The sequence below is a fragment of the Acartia tonsa genome, chromosome 9 (assembly GCF_053477335.1).
Source record: "Acartia tonsa isolate MP-2025a chromosome 9, ASM5347733v1, whole genome shotgun sequence".
Classification (NCBI taxonomy): Eukaryota; Metazoa; Arthropoda; class Copepoda; order Calanoida; family Acartiidae; genus Acartia; species Acartia tonsa.
In genome coordinates, this window is record NC_137268.1 from 10,165,020 (window position 1) to 10,186,458 (window position 21,439).

The window sequence follows — 21,439 nt, forward strand, 5'->3', positions numbered from 1 at the left end:
AAAAGTTTATTTATAGGCCGGTCTGTTATTTTCTATGATTCAAGATAAGGAGGAATAAACTAGTTAAATCTTAATTACAAAAAACATTTCTTCCTCCAAACATGTAAAAACAAGAAGTTTTGGCCGAAGACTTATTTTTGCTGCAATTTCAATAAACTGTCTATATATTTGTCTATCTATCTGCCTATCTATCTATCTGTCTATCAATATATCTGACTGTCTATATATCTGTCTATCAATATATCTGACTGTCTATATATCTGTATATATATATCAGTCAATCTGTCTATCTTTTTATCTGTCCATCTATATGTACCTTGTGGTCTTAGTGATGATACAAGGAGCTGTTCCTGATCACTGGAGAGAGAGTCTCTGTGCTCCAGCACCTTCTCAGCAACAACCTTCTTCTTCTTTTTCTTCTTCTTCTTGGAGGTCATCAGGTCAACTGGCAGGCCAGGGATGTACTGCACTGTTGGGGTGTCATTCTGAACAAAGTAAAATTGTTAAAATTAAACGCAGAGATAGTGGGTACAATGGGTCTCTGTTTTACACTAGTCCCCAAAGTTTTTATGATAACGGTTCTTTATTCGTTGGATTAACAACTTTGGAAACTTTTACTAAGTTTTGATTAGATGGTTCATTAAGTTGAGTGTTTAAACGTTTCAACAACTAGTTTGGATCTAACGAAGGGTAATTGTTCATACATTGTTCATTGAAACGTACATATATACTCCTTAGGTTATTCTTAGAAGATTTAAGCTGCTCCGAGATAGCCTAATCAGATGTCTTTTGCATTTTAAATTGGCATATATCATGTAAGGAGTAGTGAATCTCATTATGTAAAAATTATGGCATTTTTGTGAGTCTAAACGTTATCTGCTAGAGTAAATTTATGCTTCTGTATGAAATAGGTGTGCAAAAGGGTTGGTCAGGGGGTGAGGGTGGAGGGGGGGGGGGGTATAACCTCCACATTGACATTCCAGGAAGGGGTGTACCACCTGTATGGAAAATTTATCATGGTGGGGGAGTAAAATAATTTGGTTGAGGTGTAAAAACTTTGACACTTTTTGAAACTTCAATATCCTCCTCCCCCCCCCCCCCCCCCCGCAAAAAGTGTTGTGACCGCCCTTGCTCTGGTGTGCATTTAGAATATGTAAACCCATCATAAAAATACAGTACATCTACAAGGATGAAAAAAATGCTTCTTAATCCCCTGGCAAATATGCTGAAAATACTTGAAATATCATATCTTTGTGGCCACTGAAAGCATTTCCAACAAGGATGAGAGTATTCAAAAGTACAAGAAATGCATAAAAGTTTGATTTTAATGAAAATATATTTTACTTTATCTTATAAATTCATTCCATATATAATTTAATTACTTAAGTGCTTTAATATTGCAGAACTTTTAGAAGAAAATTATTGAGCATACACGTTGCTAAATGTGCATTTGACCGCCAGATTGCAAAAAAAATGTGTAAACACAGACAAATTTTTCTTGTTAATTTAAGTAAATAATTATAAAACATTTGCTAAACACACTTCTTTTGCATAAAAAGTGTACTTTTAATAGATTTTTGCAGTGATAAATTTTGATTTTAAAAGTTTGTTGTTGAGGTCAGATCATAAAAGTTTGAATACCACAATGAAATGTGTTTAAGGAGATTTTAAAGAAATTTTTTCAAAAAAAAGTGCATTGAGCAATCTCAATATCTTGTTACCTTCCCCTTACTTTGCTTTTCCCATGTTTGCTTGTCCATCCAACTTATTATAAAACCAAGGTTGTCATAACAGATGGACAAAATAATATACAGCAGGGAGGGAGAGGACATTGATCTATTTATTACACTTGTCCCCAAAGTCTTACTAATTCCTTGCCTTAACAACCTTGGAAACTTTTATTGAATTTTGATTGGTTGGTTCATTTAGTTTGGGGTGCCAAACATTTTCAACCAGTAATTGTAATCTACATAAAAGGTGTATCATCATTGGGGATGTACATCAATTTATCGGTTAATGTCTTTTTAGATACATTTATTGATTTTTTAAAGGATTTTTCGAATACTGTGTAGACTTGAACTTTTACCCACAGAATCGTAGGCAAGTATATTCTCACGTTATAAATCCACCTTTATAAATAACTTTGAAATGAACTTTGAGAGGCTAAGAAAGTAAGTGCTATTCTTTGAAAAATTGCTATCATGCCCTATCTAGATTTTAAATGCACAAATTTCTCATTTCTACAGAATGTAAATTGATCTGTTTTCTAAAGACCTTATCAAGTAATTATTGCTTCATTTTATCTTAATATTTAACCTCAACAATAGTTTTTTTTTTTAATTGTCTTAAAATTAATAGTGAAACCTTCACCTCAATACAAAAATACCTTTTTGGCATTCAACTAAAATTTGCATTTTTTCTCCTTATCACCCTTTATGTTTTTCTCCTTTTTTCTTGTCTATTTGATTTATTCCCTACTTGATATTCCATACCCGGCCAGGAATAAGCTTCAAATATTAAGAAAATTACATGGCTTCCCCCACCCCCACCCCCCACTCTCACTTTGGTATTAAGACAAGCATATTATTTATGGAAGAAAATATTAAGAATTTTACTAGACATTACATGTGCAGTAGACAATTTTAACAGTTTTAAACTGCTTTTAAATATTTAAGGAAAAAGTAGAAAAATGAATGACAAAAAGTAGTTCAGCCAAATATAAAAGTTTTTGAAAGTCACTTTTGGCCTTTTTTTTCAAACAAAATTACTTAAAATAGAGACAGTAAAGAATAAGATAGCCAATATAAATTACTAAAATGTTTTCACCAAGTTATTGACCACAAGTCTATAGTACAAAAATGTCTTTTTTTTTTGTCAAAAATAAACATCAATAGAGAATTTTTGCCATTTTTTTGAGAGATTTAGGGTAAAATTTTTGAGTGCTTAATGAGCCGGGCGGATCTGGGAGTTCATACAAAGATGAAAATAAATATAATGAAATAATAAATAATGTCAAGATTTCTGATATATAAGTTTTCATAGGAAACTTGTATTAAATTGAAAAAAAAATAACTATATTTATTCTAAGGTTCTAGAATTTTAGCTTTCAAACAGAAAAGCAAAAAAATTTTGTTATAAGTACATTTTAATTGTAGCTCTTTTGATCAAATCTAAAGCCATTGTATTAACACACAAAAAAGAAAAAAAGAATGCAGCAGACGAATGCAAATACGATCTTAGTCCATCAGAGGGCCTAATTTTGTACAGTATGTACTATTTGAAATTTGGGTCTACCTTGAGTTTTAAAGATATTTTTTAAGTGGTTTATTTACTAGAGCATACAAAATATTAATTCCATTTTTTGAACCAGTAGTATTTTAGTGGTTATTTGCTTTTGTACTTTTTAAGCATTTGCTCATTTTTGGACTTTCATTTGAAAAGCAGCCCAAAGTACAAGATAAATCTATGGATATGTGATCAGAATTATTTTCTTCTGTGTACTGTAATTCCTTGCAAACATCCTTGCAAAATATAAACTAAAAATTGCAACAACAAAAAAAGATTTTTATAATGTATGAAAATTTACCCCAATATGGAATGAAAGTAAAGAAAAGCAACTTAGGTAAAGTGATTCTTTATTTGCAAATCCTCTAGAGAATAGAGGTAACTCCAATAGTATTTTAAAACAGAAATGGATCTCAATCCATTAGAAAATTCAGAAATATAGAGGTTAAGGAATAAAAAGAAAATTTAAAATGATAACCATTAAAAGAATGTATCATTAATACCTATGCAGTGCATTTTAATATGTTGTTCTTTTATTCGTAATTGAGAGGAGAAAAAATCTTCAAACGCAATATCCCTTAAAACTCTGAAGAATAGTATATTCTTTTACTGAATAGACTGATCTAAATAATGGGAAGCCAACTAAATATGATTAAAATTCTGCACCACTTTATAATAGTCTGGCATGCTTCAATTAATCTTTCTATTTGCATCAACAAATATTATATTAATCAATTCATTTTTGTATTAAACTTTTAATCTCTGGCGTGCATACATTTCCGCACATCAGATTATTAAATCATAAGAAGGGTACATTTTTCCAAAACACAATCTTCAATTAATTGGGAGAGGGAGAGGGGAAGTCGAACCCCCGCACTTTCAAAAAGAAAAAAGTGGATCATTTTTTTATGGGCAATTTCTCTTGGGATGTTGGTTGTACCCTTCCCCTGAATAGTTCTAAACCTTCCCAGGACCTATTAAAAGCTACATTGTAAAGGAGAACCATATCAGTTCAACGATTAGCAAGTTAATGCAGACAGACACGCAAACTTTACCGGATACTTGATTATGTGGATGTGAATCAACACCTTAATCTTAGGTCAAAGAATAAAAAAGCTTAAAATCTAAATTTGATAAAATATGATTTTAGTAAACAATCTAACACGTGACTTTAAATCAACCAATTTAATATAGAAATTTTGTCTTTAAATATATTATTTTTTCATAAACGATTTTATTGTTTCACAAAAAAAATCTTTTTCCTTGATTTATGTTGAGAAATGCTTAAAAAATTAGCTTACAACTTGAAAATTTTTTACTACATGAAAATATAATAAAATCGTTTGCTTTGTCAGCTACACATTTCAAAACTAGGCAAATTCATTGTAAAAATATAAAAATTACAAAATAAACGTTTTTTTTTAATTAGGTAAAGTATAAAAATTTGTAGTTATTTAAGTTTAATTTGATAATATCTACATAATTTGATTACTTGTAGGAATTTTAAAGATATTTGTATTTCTAGGCTAAATTATGTTGTACTTTTCCCTAAGTGATAACCCCCTCCCTTCCCACCCCCAAATTTTTTTTTATTATATTGAAAATAAGGGAATTGCAGTGTTTTGCCTAATCTCTGAAAGACCTAACCCTGCGTAATAACCCAGTATCAAATATTACCTAACCTAAAATAATAAACAAACAAATGCAAACCTTATTTTCAATGTTTTGCAAAATAAGGTGGCAGGAAGAAGAAAGGTGGGGAGGTATTTTTGCTGTTCCATGGGGTACTTGAAGTGAAAAGAAATGTATTTATTTTTACCTGATTAGCCTGGGGTTGTTGGCTTGGCTCCTCTTCTATTTCTATTTTACTCTCACTAAAAACAATTCAATAATTGTCATAAAGTTACTTAAAAACACTTGAAATTAAGAATATTATTTGTATGTTTTTTTTAGAAAATAGGTTGGTTTTAAATTTTACTTTTTAAATTTTTACCTGGGAAACCAGTTAGTAGGGTGGTAGCTTTGTAACAAAGGCGGGGATGCAGGCTGGGTCGATGTGCCGGAAGAATTTGGCGTCTGCGGCGTTGAAGACTGACATTGACTCATGCATGGTGAAGAATAGTAGGGCACACTGCCGCAATCAGAATATCCCTCGCAGACAGCCCCACCACCGCCTAGCACGGTGTGAGGATAGGTAGCCGCGGGTGCAGCCATATAGCCTATATGGTGGGGTGGTGGTACTGGCATGGGTGTACAACTTCCGTTGCTGCCTGTGGAAGAACCGCCGGCCGAGATTGGGCCGGTCGGCGGTGCCGGGCTGGCCATGTAGTAATATGAACCCTGGTCGGTCAAGAAAACGCCTTTGCACGGGATAAGCGTGTTGTCGGCGGGTGAGTAAAGGTACAGATTGGGACGGACGACGGTGGAATCTGTTGCGCTTACCGCGGTTGGCGGCGCCATGTAGCTCGCGGTAGACATAACCGGTATTGTAGTAGCTTGTGCGGGCGATTTATCCGAAATTGATACATTGACTGTTGGATAGTTGGCGGCTGCAGTTGCTGCGGAAGAAACGGCGGGATCAACAGCCGCAGTTTGATAAAATGGTGGTGGGTAGTAGGTTGCGTCGGCGGTACATTCAGGCGTGTGGTGCAGAGCAGCGGCTGTCATTGAAGACGGCTTAAACTCTGCAATTTCCGACACATTGATGTGTTCGAAGCTACCGCGGCCCGTTGAACGTGGTTTGGCGGGCACCTGGAGCTTTTCAGAGTCGGTGGTGGTGTTTTCTGAAGCATCGTTGGCGGTGTCTGTAGTAGTGGCTATATCTGTCGGCTGGCTTTCCCCGTCGGTCACGGCGATTGGAACAGTTGTGAGTATGGTTGGGCAGACTTGTTGGCAGCCGTTAGTGCAGCCGCCTGGGCAGCCGTAGCCTTGGCAAACGGCTACTCCACACTCAACGCTGTTCTCGTTTTTCTCCTAAAATCAAGATATTTTACATTGTGATTGATTCTTTTTATTTGTTAATTAATTTTTTTTCTTTGAAAATGGAATAAAATAGACAACAAAAAATAGATATACCTTGGGCCTGAGTTTGTGCTGATAGTATTCTCTCTTGAACAATATATCCAGGTTCTTGGATCTAATCACAAACAAATAAGTTCAATTGTCTCAAAAAAAATCCTCCAAAATTCATTGGAAAATCCTCAAAACTTTTAGTTCAATATAAGATGAAAAGAATATTATTTATCGAATTAAACCTCATAAACGGCTCGACCGAATGCTTTAATTGTATCTTACCCAACAGAATTTTTTATTTATTTTCAAACAAAAAAAATACAACCAACACCCGCTCAAGGCTAAGCCCTCTAGGTTAGGGGCGTAAGGGCCAGTGTACATTCTTTTTCAATTCTTATTTCCCCCTTTTATATTCTATCTTTTTAACTTGTTTCTTTTAACCCCATGAGTAATTTGTTTGTAGATAAAGAAAACAACTTCAAAAGTAAAAACACGTAAATTCAGTAGCTAGAATGACCTCGTTGTAAGTTTGTGTACTATTTTACTTAGTGTAAATTTAAGCAAAAAAACTTAATTAACTTTTTTAAGGAACAAAAACCTTTCTTTTTAGTATACAAATAATGTGAAAAATTATTTTTTTTTGTATTCTATCTATTGCAAAATAAAATACATTATAAATATTTCATGTTGCTACCCTATTAGTATCATTGTCCTTGTTATAGTATTGAGAGACTAACTATATAGTAAGTATTATTGTGTTTTAAGATCTGTAGTTGGATAAATAATTAATTTTCTAGAGTGAGGGGGAGAATAGTGACTGATATAGCTACATAACGTCCTTCATTAATATAGAAGAATAATGGCAGTTTAAATATCCTGTATTTAAAGTAGCAAGGTTTTTTTTGTTCAACTACTGAACTATAGCCCATCATTTAGAAATCTCTATTTATTTCCTAGTTGGAACAGATTTAAATTCAGTTATTATTAATAAACATTTTTTTATTATTATACATGCGCAACTAAAATAATTTAAGGTTAAGGTGAGTAATAACTAGCTCAAGCATGTAAATGTTATGCAATTCAATAAATAAACAAAAATTATGCATCTCTAGAAAAAGAAGTTGTCATGTGTATAGCTAGGTTATTAAGGAATGTATTGACGTCTCTACCCAGACAAGGGGACTAGGAGTCAAGGTTAGGCCTGTACAGGTTGTCCAACAAAAATTAGTGGATTTTTTAAAAATCCACGGGTATAAGGCCCTCTAGGAACAACCAAATTGACCTCATAATAATTATAATATCTTGAAAAAAGAGGGATAATTATTAATACAAAATATTTGTTAGGCAAACTTGCTAACGGGTTGTAGGATGATTGAAAGTAAAAATACTCAGGCTAATCTGCTAGGTCGCATGACGTCAACAGACAGAGAGAGTGCGTGTGTGGGTGTGTGTGTATGAGTGTGTGCTGGAGCAATTACGTGTGTGTGTGTGTGCCCGGGTTACTGGTGAGTTGTTGTGTCAGCGAGCGGTCAGACCACGAGTTCGACCTTTTCATTATTCATAAAAAAATATCCCTAGAAATCCATTAAAAGCCTTAAATTTTGCGTTTAACATATATTACCTAATATAAAGATAAGATATTATAGAAAAATTGTAACCTAATGAATGAAATAATTTGGAAAGCCAAAAAATGTTTATTTGCCTTTAAAAAATGCAGCTATTAAATTTTATCAAATAGGACATAAATATTGACACTAATTGTGTTGTAAAGTAGCTGGGCTATCCAAATTAAAACTGTACTCATGGGTATGTATAAAATTTTAACTCTTTACCAAGTGTCTAGACTGAAAAGTATGATGGGGTAAAAAAAAGTCGCCAGCAATTTCCAATTGTACAGAATGAATAGCATGTGACCAACAGGTGAATAACAATGCGTTGCTAGGCAGGGAAACAGGGACGCGACATTAATCTTCCCCCTAAAATTTTTAACATTTACAAAATTCACTCATTAGAATTTATTTGGTTTTCGGATAATGTTAATTTATATTTCAGTGAGCTATCCTTATATACCTTATTCTTATGGTTACTAAACTTAAGTATTCGAAGGGGTAAAACCTAAAGATAGCAGAAAAATGGATTAAAACCATCCCGAGACCGGTGTAAAGCTTCCCAAATATGGAGAACTCAATTGGTTTGTGAGTTATCAAAACCTTAAGCTACAGACAAAAAAAAACCCTACAACTTTATACAATAGGATTATATTAAATATTTCTTTTAAAAGACCAATAATGTGTGTACTATAATTATATACTATTTGTACGTAAAATATATATATATATATATATATATAAATGTATGTACTATGAAATTGTCCAAATCCTTTAGTTGTAAAGGACAGTACGAACTTAATTTTATAACCCATAAAAAGTGTAGGCCTACAACCAAGTCTAACAAACAATTTAAAGCTTGAAAGAAAAAAAATCTTGTGCTAAGCATTGTTTAAAAGTACTTTTAAATCAAGTCTAGAGTTCTCAAAGTTTAACAATATAAGTTTACAATTTGTAAAATTTAAAGAAAAAGTTATTTTTTTAGAATGTACATTAATTGTGTGTACTATCACCATCCTGGGTCTTAAGGGATGGTCCAATGGATGATACATTTATACACCCCAAAAATGTTATTTACAAATTAAACTCATTATATGTTTAGACCAATCTCTTAAATCAATATTGATAAGCTTTGGGGGTTTAATACAATTTACAGCCCAACCTCCCCTCACTTCCTGACTTATATATCCTAATCTAAATGTGGACATTTAGTACGCAGCCTCAATTATATATCCCCCCTTCAAATATTTGGCCCACCCCTAATCTAAATCTGGATTACATTTCTAGAATTTTGACAGTACAACCGTATGTAGACAATAACAGGGATCTAAAGGGATAAGACAATGACCGATAAATTAATGTACACCCCCAATAAAGAAACACAAAATTACCCCTTCTGAGGATTACAATTAGTTATTGAAACGTTAGAACACTCAACTTACTGAACCAACCAATCAAAATTTTAAAAAATTTCCCAAAATATTACGCCAATGAATAAGAAAACGTTCTTATAAACCTTGGGGAATAGTGTAATATATAGCCCATTGTCCCCTCCCTAACTAAGACAATTTTATGTAGAAATAGCAACTAATAACCATAACGTATATGTTCATGCGTAGCGCAGTAATAACAATCAAATAAAACTTCTATGAAACAGTACAATAAGTAAAAATATAATCTGTAAATTTAAGTAACCATTTAATCTATCTAATATATGTAAGTTTTTATTCTTAGAAATAAATGAATAATACATATTTGTATCCTATTATGACAGACAGACAGAATAAAGTACATAGCCTAATCATAGAGGAGATGCGCTTTTAAAAATCAGTAGGAATGTGTTTATCTTATAACAAACTGCAACTTTCAAATGTGCTTAGCTTCTGTCTGGCTCCTTATGTACTTGAATTGTATCAAACGTTTTGTTTAGGTCTAAGTTACAATAAATTAGAATTTAGCTGTACTGAGAGAGAAAGTATAATAGTTATTTTTTTTAATCGTATTATGAACAGCTTTCCGCGGATATCAAAAGGAAAAACTATAAGATCAAAACCAGTTATAGTCACAAAACTACTTTTAATTTTATTTTAACATTTGTGTAACATTTTTCAGTATTTTCGTCACCTCGGGGCTAAAAAAACTGGTTTTAATCTTATAATTATACATTCTATATCCGCGGAAAGCTGTTTATAATACGATGCGAGAAATAACTATTCTTAATTATAAAATAGTTAGATAAAACTAAACAGGAATTCACGAATATTTAGCGTGAAAACACTAATCTAATCCAGGGACAGGGAGGGAACATTGGGCTGTTTATCACACTAGTCCCCAAAGTTTTATAAAAACGTTTTCTTTTTCGTTTGCTTAATACTTCAGGGACTTTTTATTGAATTTTGATTGATTGGTTCATTAAGTTGAAGGTCCAAATGTTTTAACATTAATTGTAATCTACAAGGAGGTAATTTTTTGTATCATTACTGAGAATGTACATAAATTTAACGGCCATTGTCTTATCCCTCTAGATCCCAGTACTAATCGTACAGTACATACTTTCCTCTTACCCTGCTCTAGTTTAAAACAATATTGAAAAACAATTGCTTTCTGAAAAAGAGTTGGCAAAAGAATACAGATTTAGCAAAGACTAGAAAAACATGTAAAAGAGTTCATATTTCAATTTTGAACATTTAATATGTTTTTGTTATTTTTGATGCACTTTTATTAAATACATAATGAAGCTGAACAATTTAATATTTGGAAAAGCAAATATATCTTTCGAATTCTGAACCAAATTTCATGAAGTCAGTATTTTCAAACAACATTAGCAGATTTTTAAGTTAATATATACCGCATTTTATGGAAAAATAAAAGTCGGAAAAAAGTAAATTTGGTCTGCTTTGAAGTAAAAGTAAAAGAATGTAAAAAATTGTCCACAAGTACTTCAAGTAGTTAATGCAAGCAAAAAAAGACAAGTATTAGGAGAAAAAGTTTCTACAAATATCAGAATTTAAAGTTTTTAAAAATAAGCTTTCAGTTTTTTTGAGATGTACAATTGTAATTTTTGTGAAGGAACCTCGTAAAAGTGTCGAACTATGACGTCAGAAAAAAATAACAATTAACCAATGAGAAGCCAGTATTCACTGTAATTGACCAATGGTAAAATATATAGCGGTCTCTCATTGGTTAATTGTCAATTTTTTCTGACGTAATAGTTCGACACTTTTACTGGGTTCTTTGTGAAGGCCTTATTCTTAGTACCTTAATCAATAGTGATGTTTTAAAATCACCTTCCTCCTCCGTGTTAAGTCCACTTCTTGCCTTATCATTGCTAAACTTTAACTCTTTAGAGACTCCTTAGCGAGGCTACTTCATAATTTAAGATGCCCGTATGACTGTTTATAAACCGTTTTAAAATATTTGAATTTTTTATAGATCTTAATTATAAATATTGTAATCATAGTTTTCATTTACGAAATAGAAAAAAAGAATTGAATATAATATTTTTTTTCCTGTTTGCTTTACAGTAAATTATGAATACCAATATTTGTTTACAGAGCTTAGTAAGACCCACTGTTAGACCTTGCCCGGGACAGGTTTCCATATATCAAAAATAATTTGTAGAAATATTAAGACAAACCTCAAGATGTGGCTAGAATTTTTCCTAACAATTTTTAAATATTTTTTATTTCTATTTCGAAATTGAAAAGTCCTATTATCATTCGCAATTTTCTGTTTTTCTTTTCTTTTTCTAAACATGTCACTTTCTTTGGACTTTGCAGTTTCTAGGAATATTTTCTTTTATCGATACAACAAGGCTAGCTAACGGGAAAAATACTCTTGGAAAATATCGTTTTAATGTAATATTTTATTCAGTTATTGTCATCCTATTATTTCATGATTTCTATTTACAACCAATCTCGCCCCGCCCCCACCCTCTTAACTTCTTTAGGCAGAATTATTGCATTTTTATTGGAATATTTTAAAATAAGGCAATATCATAATTAAACTTAATGATAGAAAATTATTTGATGTACACTTTGTAAATGCATGAAAACTTTTTAGCTATGTATAGTAAGTATTTAAATTGTACCCTCATTTATCAATTAAAATTACACGAAAATCTTAAAATCTTTGATCCTGTTTCAAAGTAGTTTTTTTCTTAATCTAGGGAATGTAAAAAAAAGTTTTACAATTCTGTGCACATTTTTTCTATGTTTTAAGCCTATTTTCTTGCACAATTTATGTTTAAGAAAGTTTATTAAAATCTATTATACAAGGCTAAAAGTTAAAAATCAGACGATTTAAATATTTTTTTCTGTCTTTAACTAATAAATCAAAAGAAAGACAAACAAAAGTATATAAAAAGTTCCCTTTTGTTGAAATGAGGTTGTAGAATTTGCATATCCAAGGGAAAGAATCAAACATACATTAAAAAACGATGAAAAAATGAATGGATATTAAGAGAGAAAATTTCTCAGCAAAAAAATATTCATAATATAAGGCTGCATATGGTTAAAATCAAGATGTTTATTTCATAAAAGGTAAGATGTTCCCTAATCAATTAATCTTAATGTATAAAAGGGAAAAGTTATTTGTACTGTATCAATAATCAATGAAAAAGAAATCCCCCCCCCCCCCCCCTCCAAACTAGATGACCAGGATTCTTCCCCCCAACTAATAAGACAAAAGTGTAATTGCTGACTGGCGGATTTACACAAAACTTTATCTGTCAGTCAGAGGGCTCAAGAAGGAGAGAGCAAAAGTTAGCAATTTCCTAATAGATATACTCCCCCCCCCCCCCCAGCTTTATTGATCATAGACGTTCAAGAGGAAGGTGTAAAGTTTCGTTTCCCTCCCGCAAACTCTGAAACCCCTTATTTTGCCCCAACTTTAAAAATTTTAAAATACATTATTAAAAAATTAATTTTCATTTTACCCTCCCCAAAAAAGCTTGGACGTCCTTCAAATTGATAACACGACATGAAAGCCTTTAGTTAGTTTTATCCCCTAAATGGTCAAAATGAAATAAAAAGGAAAATCTATAGAAAAAAGTTTGTATATGATGATGTCACACAGAAATATTAAAGTTTACTCACAATACCTTTCACAAAAACTTTTCATTTTTTTTAAGAGCAAAGCTTTTCTATATAAAGAGTATGTTTGTAGGTCAGTAACGGATAGATTTTATCATAAATTTAGACATCGTCTTATTGCTTTTAATTCTTGAATAAGAATCATAAAGGTATGATCTTGAATTCATTACCAGAAATATAGATGTTTTTGTTTTAAAAGTTGATATTTATCATTTTTTACTTAATTAGTTAGGTATTTTATAACAGAATTGTACAATGAAAATAATTTTTGAGATTCCCAGAATATTAAGAAACAAACTTATAAGTGAAGATTCAAAGTATAAATCTATTAAATATTCTAGACTTTAGGCAGTTCAAGACCAATAAACATTTTTTTATAATCTTGATCCTTTTCATGTTCGTTGGTCCTATTGTCTGATTTGTTTAACTCCGCTTTTACGGATGTTGTCATTCTTGTTTTATAATATATTCTTTTCAAAAAGCTGAAGACTTTATTCCTAAATGATTTCATTTATATTTTTGCAAAAAGGTCAACGTTGTACTTTGTCATTATCATCTACCTACCTAAACTTGCAATTATCGACAGAAGTTATTTTTTTACCAAATAAAAACAAAATGATTGGCAAAAAGTGCTTTTATGTAACTTTTTTGTATTTAGCAGCACATTTTGTGTGGCGTGTCCATCTCTTGTTAACAATGCACCAATAAAGACATTTAATTAATGTTCATTGAAAAGATTACAGGATAGTTTGAGACAGAGCAAATACTTCTAAACATAACTAAGCTTTAGGCATACGAGGATAGGGCAATGGGAAAAAAATGATAAACCCCAACTATTACTTAGTAGCTGAAGAAAATTTGGTGCAAAATGTAAAGATAATTTCCAGTATGGCTTCGGAATCAATTAATATCCGCTGGAAAAGAACCGGTTCTCAGTCATACTGAAAAATCATGTATAGCATCGTGTTACAGACAATTTAGAAGAATATTAAAAAAAAAATCATAACATTAATACCAGTTTTGTTCGCCCGGGCCTTCGGCCCCTCGAGATTAACAAAACTGGTTTTTAGCATATGATTTTTCTTTTTAATATCTTCGTAAAGCTGTCTATAATACGATGCGATAAATAACTAGTATCTGTTATCTTCTCCCTAGCAAATCACAGACTTAAATTTCCTTTAATTTCTTTAAGAAAAAATTATTTGCATGGCAACAGCAATTTAAGGATTACTCACAAGAAGTTGTTGTTAAAAAATTTGACAATTTTTCTGGATAAAAAAAAGTTTAAAAGAAAACTTTTTTGTCCTTAAAACATGCTTCAATGAAAAAGCTCCTGCTTAAAAATACACTTTTGTCTGTAACAAATATCTGAATAAAAATTTAGGCAACTTTTATACGTCCTATCTTGGCTGGCTTAAAAAAATTTTTTTTCAATTTTTTATTGTTGGTGCCTCTAATAATTAGGTACAATTTTAACAGTTTTTAAAATTATTTGGATTTCTAAATAATATGAATGTTGCTATTCTTATTTAAAATATATTCAAAACTACATTGTGTAGGTAGTATTAAAACCCAGGTATCTAAAGGGATAAGACAATGGGCAAAAAACTATTGTACATTCCCAATGATGAAAATTTCCACTTCTGTAAATTTAATTTAGTGGTTGAAACTTTTGAACACTCATCTTAATGAATCAACCAATCAAAATCCACTAAATTGCCCAAAGTTATCAACCAAACGAATGAGAAAACGTTATAAATATAACTTTGGGGACTGGTGTAATAAAACAGCCCATTGTCCCCTCTCTCTGATTAAAACCTGCTCATGCTATACTCTGTGAATACATTTTCTTAATGAATAGCTCCGGAGATGTTTAATTAATTATGAAAAGGAAATATCAAACAAAAGGTTTAATCTCCCCAGGAAGAAAGGGGACAATGGGCTGTTTATTACACTAGTCCCCAAAGTTTTATAATAACGTTTTCGTATTCGTTGGCTTAACAACTTTGGGGATTTTTTGATATTTTAAAGTTAGTATGTTTTTCAACCTATTTTTAAAAAAATTACACTATTCTAAGACATGAAGATATATTTCGATTTTAGCAATCATTTTCAATTCATTTTGTCTAAAAAAATATAGGCATGAGACATTAGATACAGCAAATTTTTGATTGAATTTTGGTGTGCAAACGTTTCAACCACTAATTGTAATTCTATCTTTGGGGATGTACATCAATTTATCAGCCATTGTCATATCCCTTTAAATCCCTGTTAATCTCCACTTGGGCTTCAAACATAGAAATAGCATTAGTTAAAATATTTTCATAAGTTTTGAGATACATAACACCAATCTTTTTCAATAAAAAGTTACAACTGAACACTTTTTATACGTACCAAATAGTTTATGATTTTAAGAATTAAAACTTATTTGTATTTTCCTTATTTTTGTGAATCCATTGGGCATTTCTTCTGTGTCAAAACTTCCTTCCGAGTCTTGGGGCTGATATCTTCCTTTTCCCTAAAAAAAAGTAGTTAAATTGTAAAACCAAAGAACAATCCAACACTATAATGCTGTAAGAAAAAAGAAAATCTTGTAATAAGTGTCTAATGCGAATTAGCAGCGGCGTTGAAACTTTGCACTTTGATTGGCGCATCTTTTACACCTTTACTATTGTACTACTTTTCGTATGGATGTACCTTTAGAAAACCTTAATATTTCTCATTAATCTATTTTGTTCACTGTTTTGCAATCTGCTTTTTCGAATCATGATCAGTAAAAAAAACAATAACTACTCCCTTGTTTTTCTGAAATATAAAACCTTACATAAAGAAATATCTACAAAAATAAATCATTTTGAAAATTTGCAAATTTGGAAAAGAATTTGCGACAATATTTTTGCAAAATTAACGAATCTGTTTTCACTTTAAAGCTCATTTTTTGACAATTTAAAACTGTTGAAATTTGTGACTGGAAAATTGTTCATATCATGGGTCAGAGAGAATTAACTTAAGGTACGTTTTATGCACTTTTTTATGATATTTAATAGCTAAAAAAGTTAAATTAAATGCAAACTAAAACATAATTCTAAAAGGAAAAGTAAAGAAAAAGTAAGTAGATTATGAAGAAGTAACCCTATATATATATTTTTTAAAAATCTGTACCTGTCCTCTTCTTTCAAATCTTGGCCCAAGGGTTTGATCATTTCCCATCCAGCCGCCATTATTGTAACCAGCCACCCAGTTGCCACCCCCATTCATACCCCCATTATGATGGTTGTAGTAGTTATTATAGTTGTACTCCCCCCGCCCATAGTTATTGTAGTACTGCTTCGGACCGTTGAAAACCGGTTTTTGTCTACGGTTGTTGTTGTTGTAGCCGTTCTGCTCGCTGGTGTCACCTGTTGACATCAGCTGTTCTGGCTGTGCTTGTTGTTCGGCCACGACAGCTGTTTCAGAGTCGGGGGCGGGAATCCGGGAATCTTCATTTTGTTCCTAAAATATTAAAATTAATTACTTTTAAAATCTTTTGTATTTTTTAAAATATATAAATAAAGGAAATAATGAAAATTTAATTGTATATTAGTGGTTGCAAACGATTATTCAATTATAATTTAGAACAAAGGATTTCACTTTTTCGTATTCATTTCCATTTTGCAAAACATTAGCTTGGGTGTGTGAATATAATCAACTTAATATAACATATTCGCAGAAATATTAACAAGAAAATGGTTTTCCAGTATAGCTTTGAAGCCGGTAATATCCGCTAGAATAGAAGCGGGTCTCATCCATGTTAAAAATTCATGTACAGGGTGAGTCAGAAAAAAACTGAGTTTTCCGATTTTCTGATACAACCAGTAGGAATATGGAAAAAACAATTATAGGTTCTTGTTCTCTATAAAAATATACATTAAACTTAGAAAAGGTGTTTTTGAATATCTCTGAAAACAACAGCGCTTTTTAGAGCATAAAAGTTTCAAAAAGTGTGTGTGATGACTTTTTCGGCCATTATTTTGTACTTTTTAGGTAGATTTATTTATAATAAAAAAGGTCTACTATTCTAAAAAGATAAACAAACATATTTTTTGATTATTAGAATTTTTATTCAACAAATTGTAAATATTTAACATTTTAAAAATATAATTTATTTAAATTAAATTATCTCATTATAAATCAAACGTTTTGTTGTAATCTATTAAGATTTAATACCCCATGACCAGAAAAATAGCTCATGACCGGAAATATTTCATCTTGTTACCCAAATTCCTCCCCCTGAATTTCCTCTATATTTGGTGCAAGACTAGATTTAATCTCCAAAATCTCCGCCCCCTTTTGACAAATTATACTTGTGTGTTATAATCCATCATAATAACTTCATTTAAATAGGGTGGGGTTTCTAAAAGGCATTTTTATTTTAAAAATTCAAACCTTGATAACTTTTTTACCTTAAGAGATTTTTTTGTCAAATAAAAAGGTTATTTTTTATTTTTACTATGAGCTACGTTATTATAGAACATTCTTTTAAACCACATGCATCACAATCAAGAAATATGAAAAAATGACAAATTGCAGTATTCTATAGTAAAAATGCTTGTGTGAGGAGCCAAAAAGCATTTCACCTTTAAAACTCATTAAAGTACTTTTCTTAGACCTTTTTTAAAATAATTATTGAAATTTTAAGATTTTTTTATACAAAATAGATGAGTTATTTTAATTTTTCTTAATCAACATTTTTCACACAAGGCATTTTTTGACACCATACACCTATCATAGAGGCCGCATTTTTAGAGATTATGAAAAACACCTTTTACAAGTTTGATGTGCTTTTGTACAGAGAACAAGGATATATAATTATTTTTTCTGTATTCCTTCTGGTTGTTTCTGAAAATCAAAAAACTCAGTTTTTTCTGACTCACCCTGTATACCATCGTATTAAAGCTAATTTTCCACGAATATCAAAATAAAAATCATAAAATTAATACCATCGGAGCTAACAAAACTGGTTTTAATCTTGAAATTTTTAATTTTAATATCCGCGGAAAGATGACTTTAATACAATGCGATAAATACTATTTCCAAACCGTGTTAAACAAAAGTGTTGTTATTATATCAAAATAAGACTGTATCTATGTATTTAGAATACATAGGACAGTCAAGCTTCAATATTTTTTTTAGAATATTCATTTGTCCCCCTGAAATTTATAACTTTTATTCTAACGTCATCATGAATAGTAGACTTTTATCATAATAAAAAAATAAAAAGGTGAAGTTCTAACAAATAAACTACAGTTTTTTTACAAAAAAAAAATAAGCTATATTTTTAAGCAAAAAAGGTACAAACGGTTTTCTTAATTATTAGCTAATTACATTTATAAATAGATTTTATTATTATTATTTTTTATATCAAAGAACAAAAGTACAATTATATGGACCCACTGTCGAATGGATGTACAGACAGGCCATAGTTAAGGAGTAGTAACGCTACTAAAAGTGCACAAAATAGGATAGACAGCACTATTTTTGTGATGTAAGTGTCGCATTATGATAAACTATAAACATAGCTATCATATAATCCTCCCTTTCCCCCCCTTTACACTTCAGTTTTCTTATTCCCTTTTTTTAAGTCTATTGAACCAATTATCCGATATTTTATTACATACTTCCTTTTCTACTAATGTTGTAAAAATATTCAACAACATGTTTTATTGCCATACCCTTCTAATGCATATTTTTTCAATCGCTAGTTTTAAGAAAAACTAATAATTTAAATCAGACAGAGGAGACAAACGGTTTTTCATTACAGTCCACAAAGTTTTAGATTTGATTAGTTGGTTTCTTAAGTTGAGTGTCCAAACGCTTCAACCACTAATTGTAATCTACAAAAGGGGTAATTTTGTGTATTAACATTGGGGAAATAAATCAATTTATCGACCATTATCTTATCCCTTTAGATGCCTTCTAATGCATATATTTTCTTCGCGTTGTGTCAAATGCTAGTTTTAAGTCAAACTAACAATTTAAATACTTTTACATATCTAAATTACAAGTAAGGACAAAATGAATTGCTTTTTAAAAGTGTCAACCTTACTTTGTTTGTTGCATACATTGCAAGATATTACACTGGCAGTAAATGCAGATAATTTTGACATAAATTTAGCTTATATCCATGTTTTTACAGATTAATGGTGAAATGCATACATTAACCCCAGGAGTCTCAAGGGATAAGACAATGGCTGATAAACTGATATACTTATTACTTCCCCTATGATGATAAACAAAAGTATCCCTTTTGTAAAATGAATTAGTGGTTGAAACGTTTCAAAACTAAACTTAATGAATCAACATATCAAAATATTATGAAAATCCCCAAAGTTTTCAGCAAATGAAAAAAAAACGTTACTATAAAACTTTGGGGTCTAGCGTAATAAACAGTTCAATGTCCCCTCCCTTCCTGAGGTTTACCACAATATTAAAATTTATAAAATGGTGGCAACATTCAAAAGCAGCGTAGCTTTTATACCTATTTAACATAAGAATCTTCAAACAAACAAAAACTTTTACATAACTGACGAACTGACAACTGGATATTTGGATAGCTTCGCTCAATTAAGGTTATATATTAAGTAATTAATAATACTTTTAGTAAAATCAATAATCAAATAGAGCCTGTATGTCATAGAATTAATTAAGAACGGCCAATCTATTTCTTACAGCGATAGTTATTGCTTAAAATAATGATTTTCTTGAACTATTTGAATCAGAACAAAATTTTGTGCACTTATTGGTGGTGCAAACAAAAACAATGATACCATTGTTGACAGAGAAGCATTGAATGATATTTCACTTAATTTTAATGTCAGTTGTTTTGCAGTCAAGTCAAGAAATGAAATAAACAGGCAAGAAAAAAGAAGAAAAACATCTTGAGCAGTTTTCATTGGAAAATATGGTGCTATTGTAAATAGAAAAGGTCCCCCAGTCCGATGCATTTCTACATAAAGTCAGATTGGTTCTTGTCCTAAGATCGGTTCTTTAAAAGTTAATAGAACCTGTGAAATATTCACAAGGCCAAATTTTTACGTACAATTTTTTTCCTTAAATCTAAAAAAGTGTTTCATTTTTATAGAAAGAAGATAATTTTAAAGATTTTTAGTTAAGGTTTGGAAATTAATCTTAAAATAATTTCGGTAACCACTTTTCGTTTATGTTTTTATTTAAGAATCCAACTCGAAAATCTGTCATGAATCCGCAATGGTTGCTGGCCAACCAAATATACATTGCATTATCTTTTCAATATCTAATTTTAGAAGAAACAAAAAAAACAAGACTGTTTTCATGAAAAAGTACAGTCTTTGTGTGTAGACGAAACAAGGATGACAACTTCCATAAAAGCGAAGCACTGAAACGGTAGGACAAACGGACATGAACACTTATATAGTGTCAGAACTGAATAATCAGAATATAAATGTATAAGAGCCGAAGCAAATTTGTAAGTAAATTTGTTGAAAAACTGCTTTATACAGGATAATGTTTATGGACATACTTACATATTTAGGACTTGATAATAATGTTGCTTCGCTTATAACATTATACTTTGTTGTCCCAGGAATCAATATACCAAAAATCAGTTCAATCGGATGATTAGATCACATAAAAATTTGTTGTTAAAAAAGAACAATTCTAACATGCCCAAATTAACGGAAAAAGCTATCCGTTACGGACGGACGGACCGACCCTAATTATAGAAAAGCTTCGCTTTTAAAAGAACTGATAGGAATGAAACTAAATTTCATATAAAGGTTTAATTTAATATAACAAAAAATAATATGAATATTTTCATGTTAGAAAATGTAAAAAAGATTTATGACTAAAATTATTCTAAAGCAAATACCTGCACATATATCTATTCATAAATTTTCCCTATATTAAAAACCCACAGTATTGTTGTCAAAAGCTTTGTGTATGTAGATTTGTGATGTGAGAAAAAAATGGCCAAACAAATTCAATTTTAGCCATGTTTTTGTTTTGTTTCTCGAAAGTCTTTTTTTAAGGAGTAAAGCAACTCTTTAATTTGTAATTATCAATTACATTTTAAACTTTTATTGTAATTTAATAAAATTATATGTAAAGCATAATCTTAGTGATTAAGGATTATTAATTATTATTTGTTTTAAGCTAAGTTAATCTATAACTAGTGCAGTGTTTATTTAAAGATCTTCAATTATGGTTATATTTGTGATTATTTTCTAAATATTACCAGCTCGTCGCATTGCCATAAAATTTGTCAACTTTTACCAATCAGTTTAAAGATATTATTGGAAAATATGATTCTTGTTTTGCTATAATGTCAAACGCGAGCGTTCAACTGTTATTCAACTGTCTAGATAATAATATGAGCATTTATTCTTTTTACAAGGGCCATTATGCCCATACGTAGCGCAACAAAAT

The 21,439-nt window shown here is 30.8% G+C and overlaps 1 protein-coding gene across 4 annotated transcripts in view; it reads right to left on the bottom strand.

Moving 5' to 3' along the window:
* LOC145328187 (uncharacterized) overlaps positions 1-21,439 on the bottom strand; it is a 156,698-nt gene that overhangs the window by 8,991 nt on the left and 126,268 nt on the right. For all 4 annotated transcript variants that reach the window (XM_080171776.1, XM_080171775.1, XM_080171779.1 and 1 more), the window contains 6 exons: positions 16,160-16,489; positions 15,436-15,515; positions 6,361-6,421; positions 5,279-6,258; positions 5,105-5,159; positions 317-485 (listed from right to left, as the gene is read on the bottom strand). In XM_080171776.1, the coding sequence (XP_080027902.1) occupies positions 317-485; positions 5,105-5,159; positions 5,279-6,258; positions 6,361-6,421; positions 15,436-15,515; positions 16,160-16,489 (1,675 nt within the window). The remainder of the gene's footprint in view (positions 1-316; positions 486-5,104; positions 5,160-5,278; positions 6,259-6,360; positions 6,422-15,435; positions 15,516-16,159; positions 16,490-21,439) is intronic.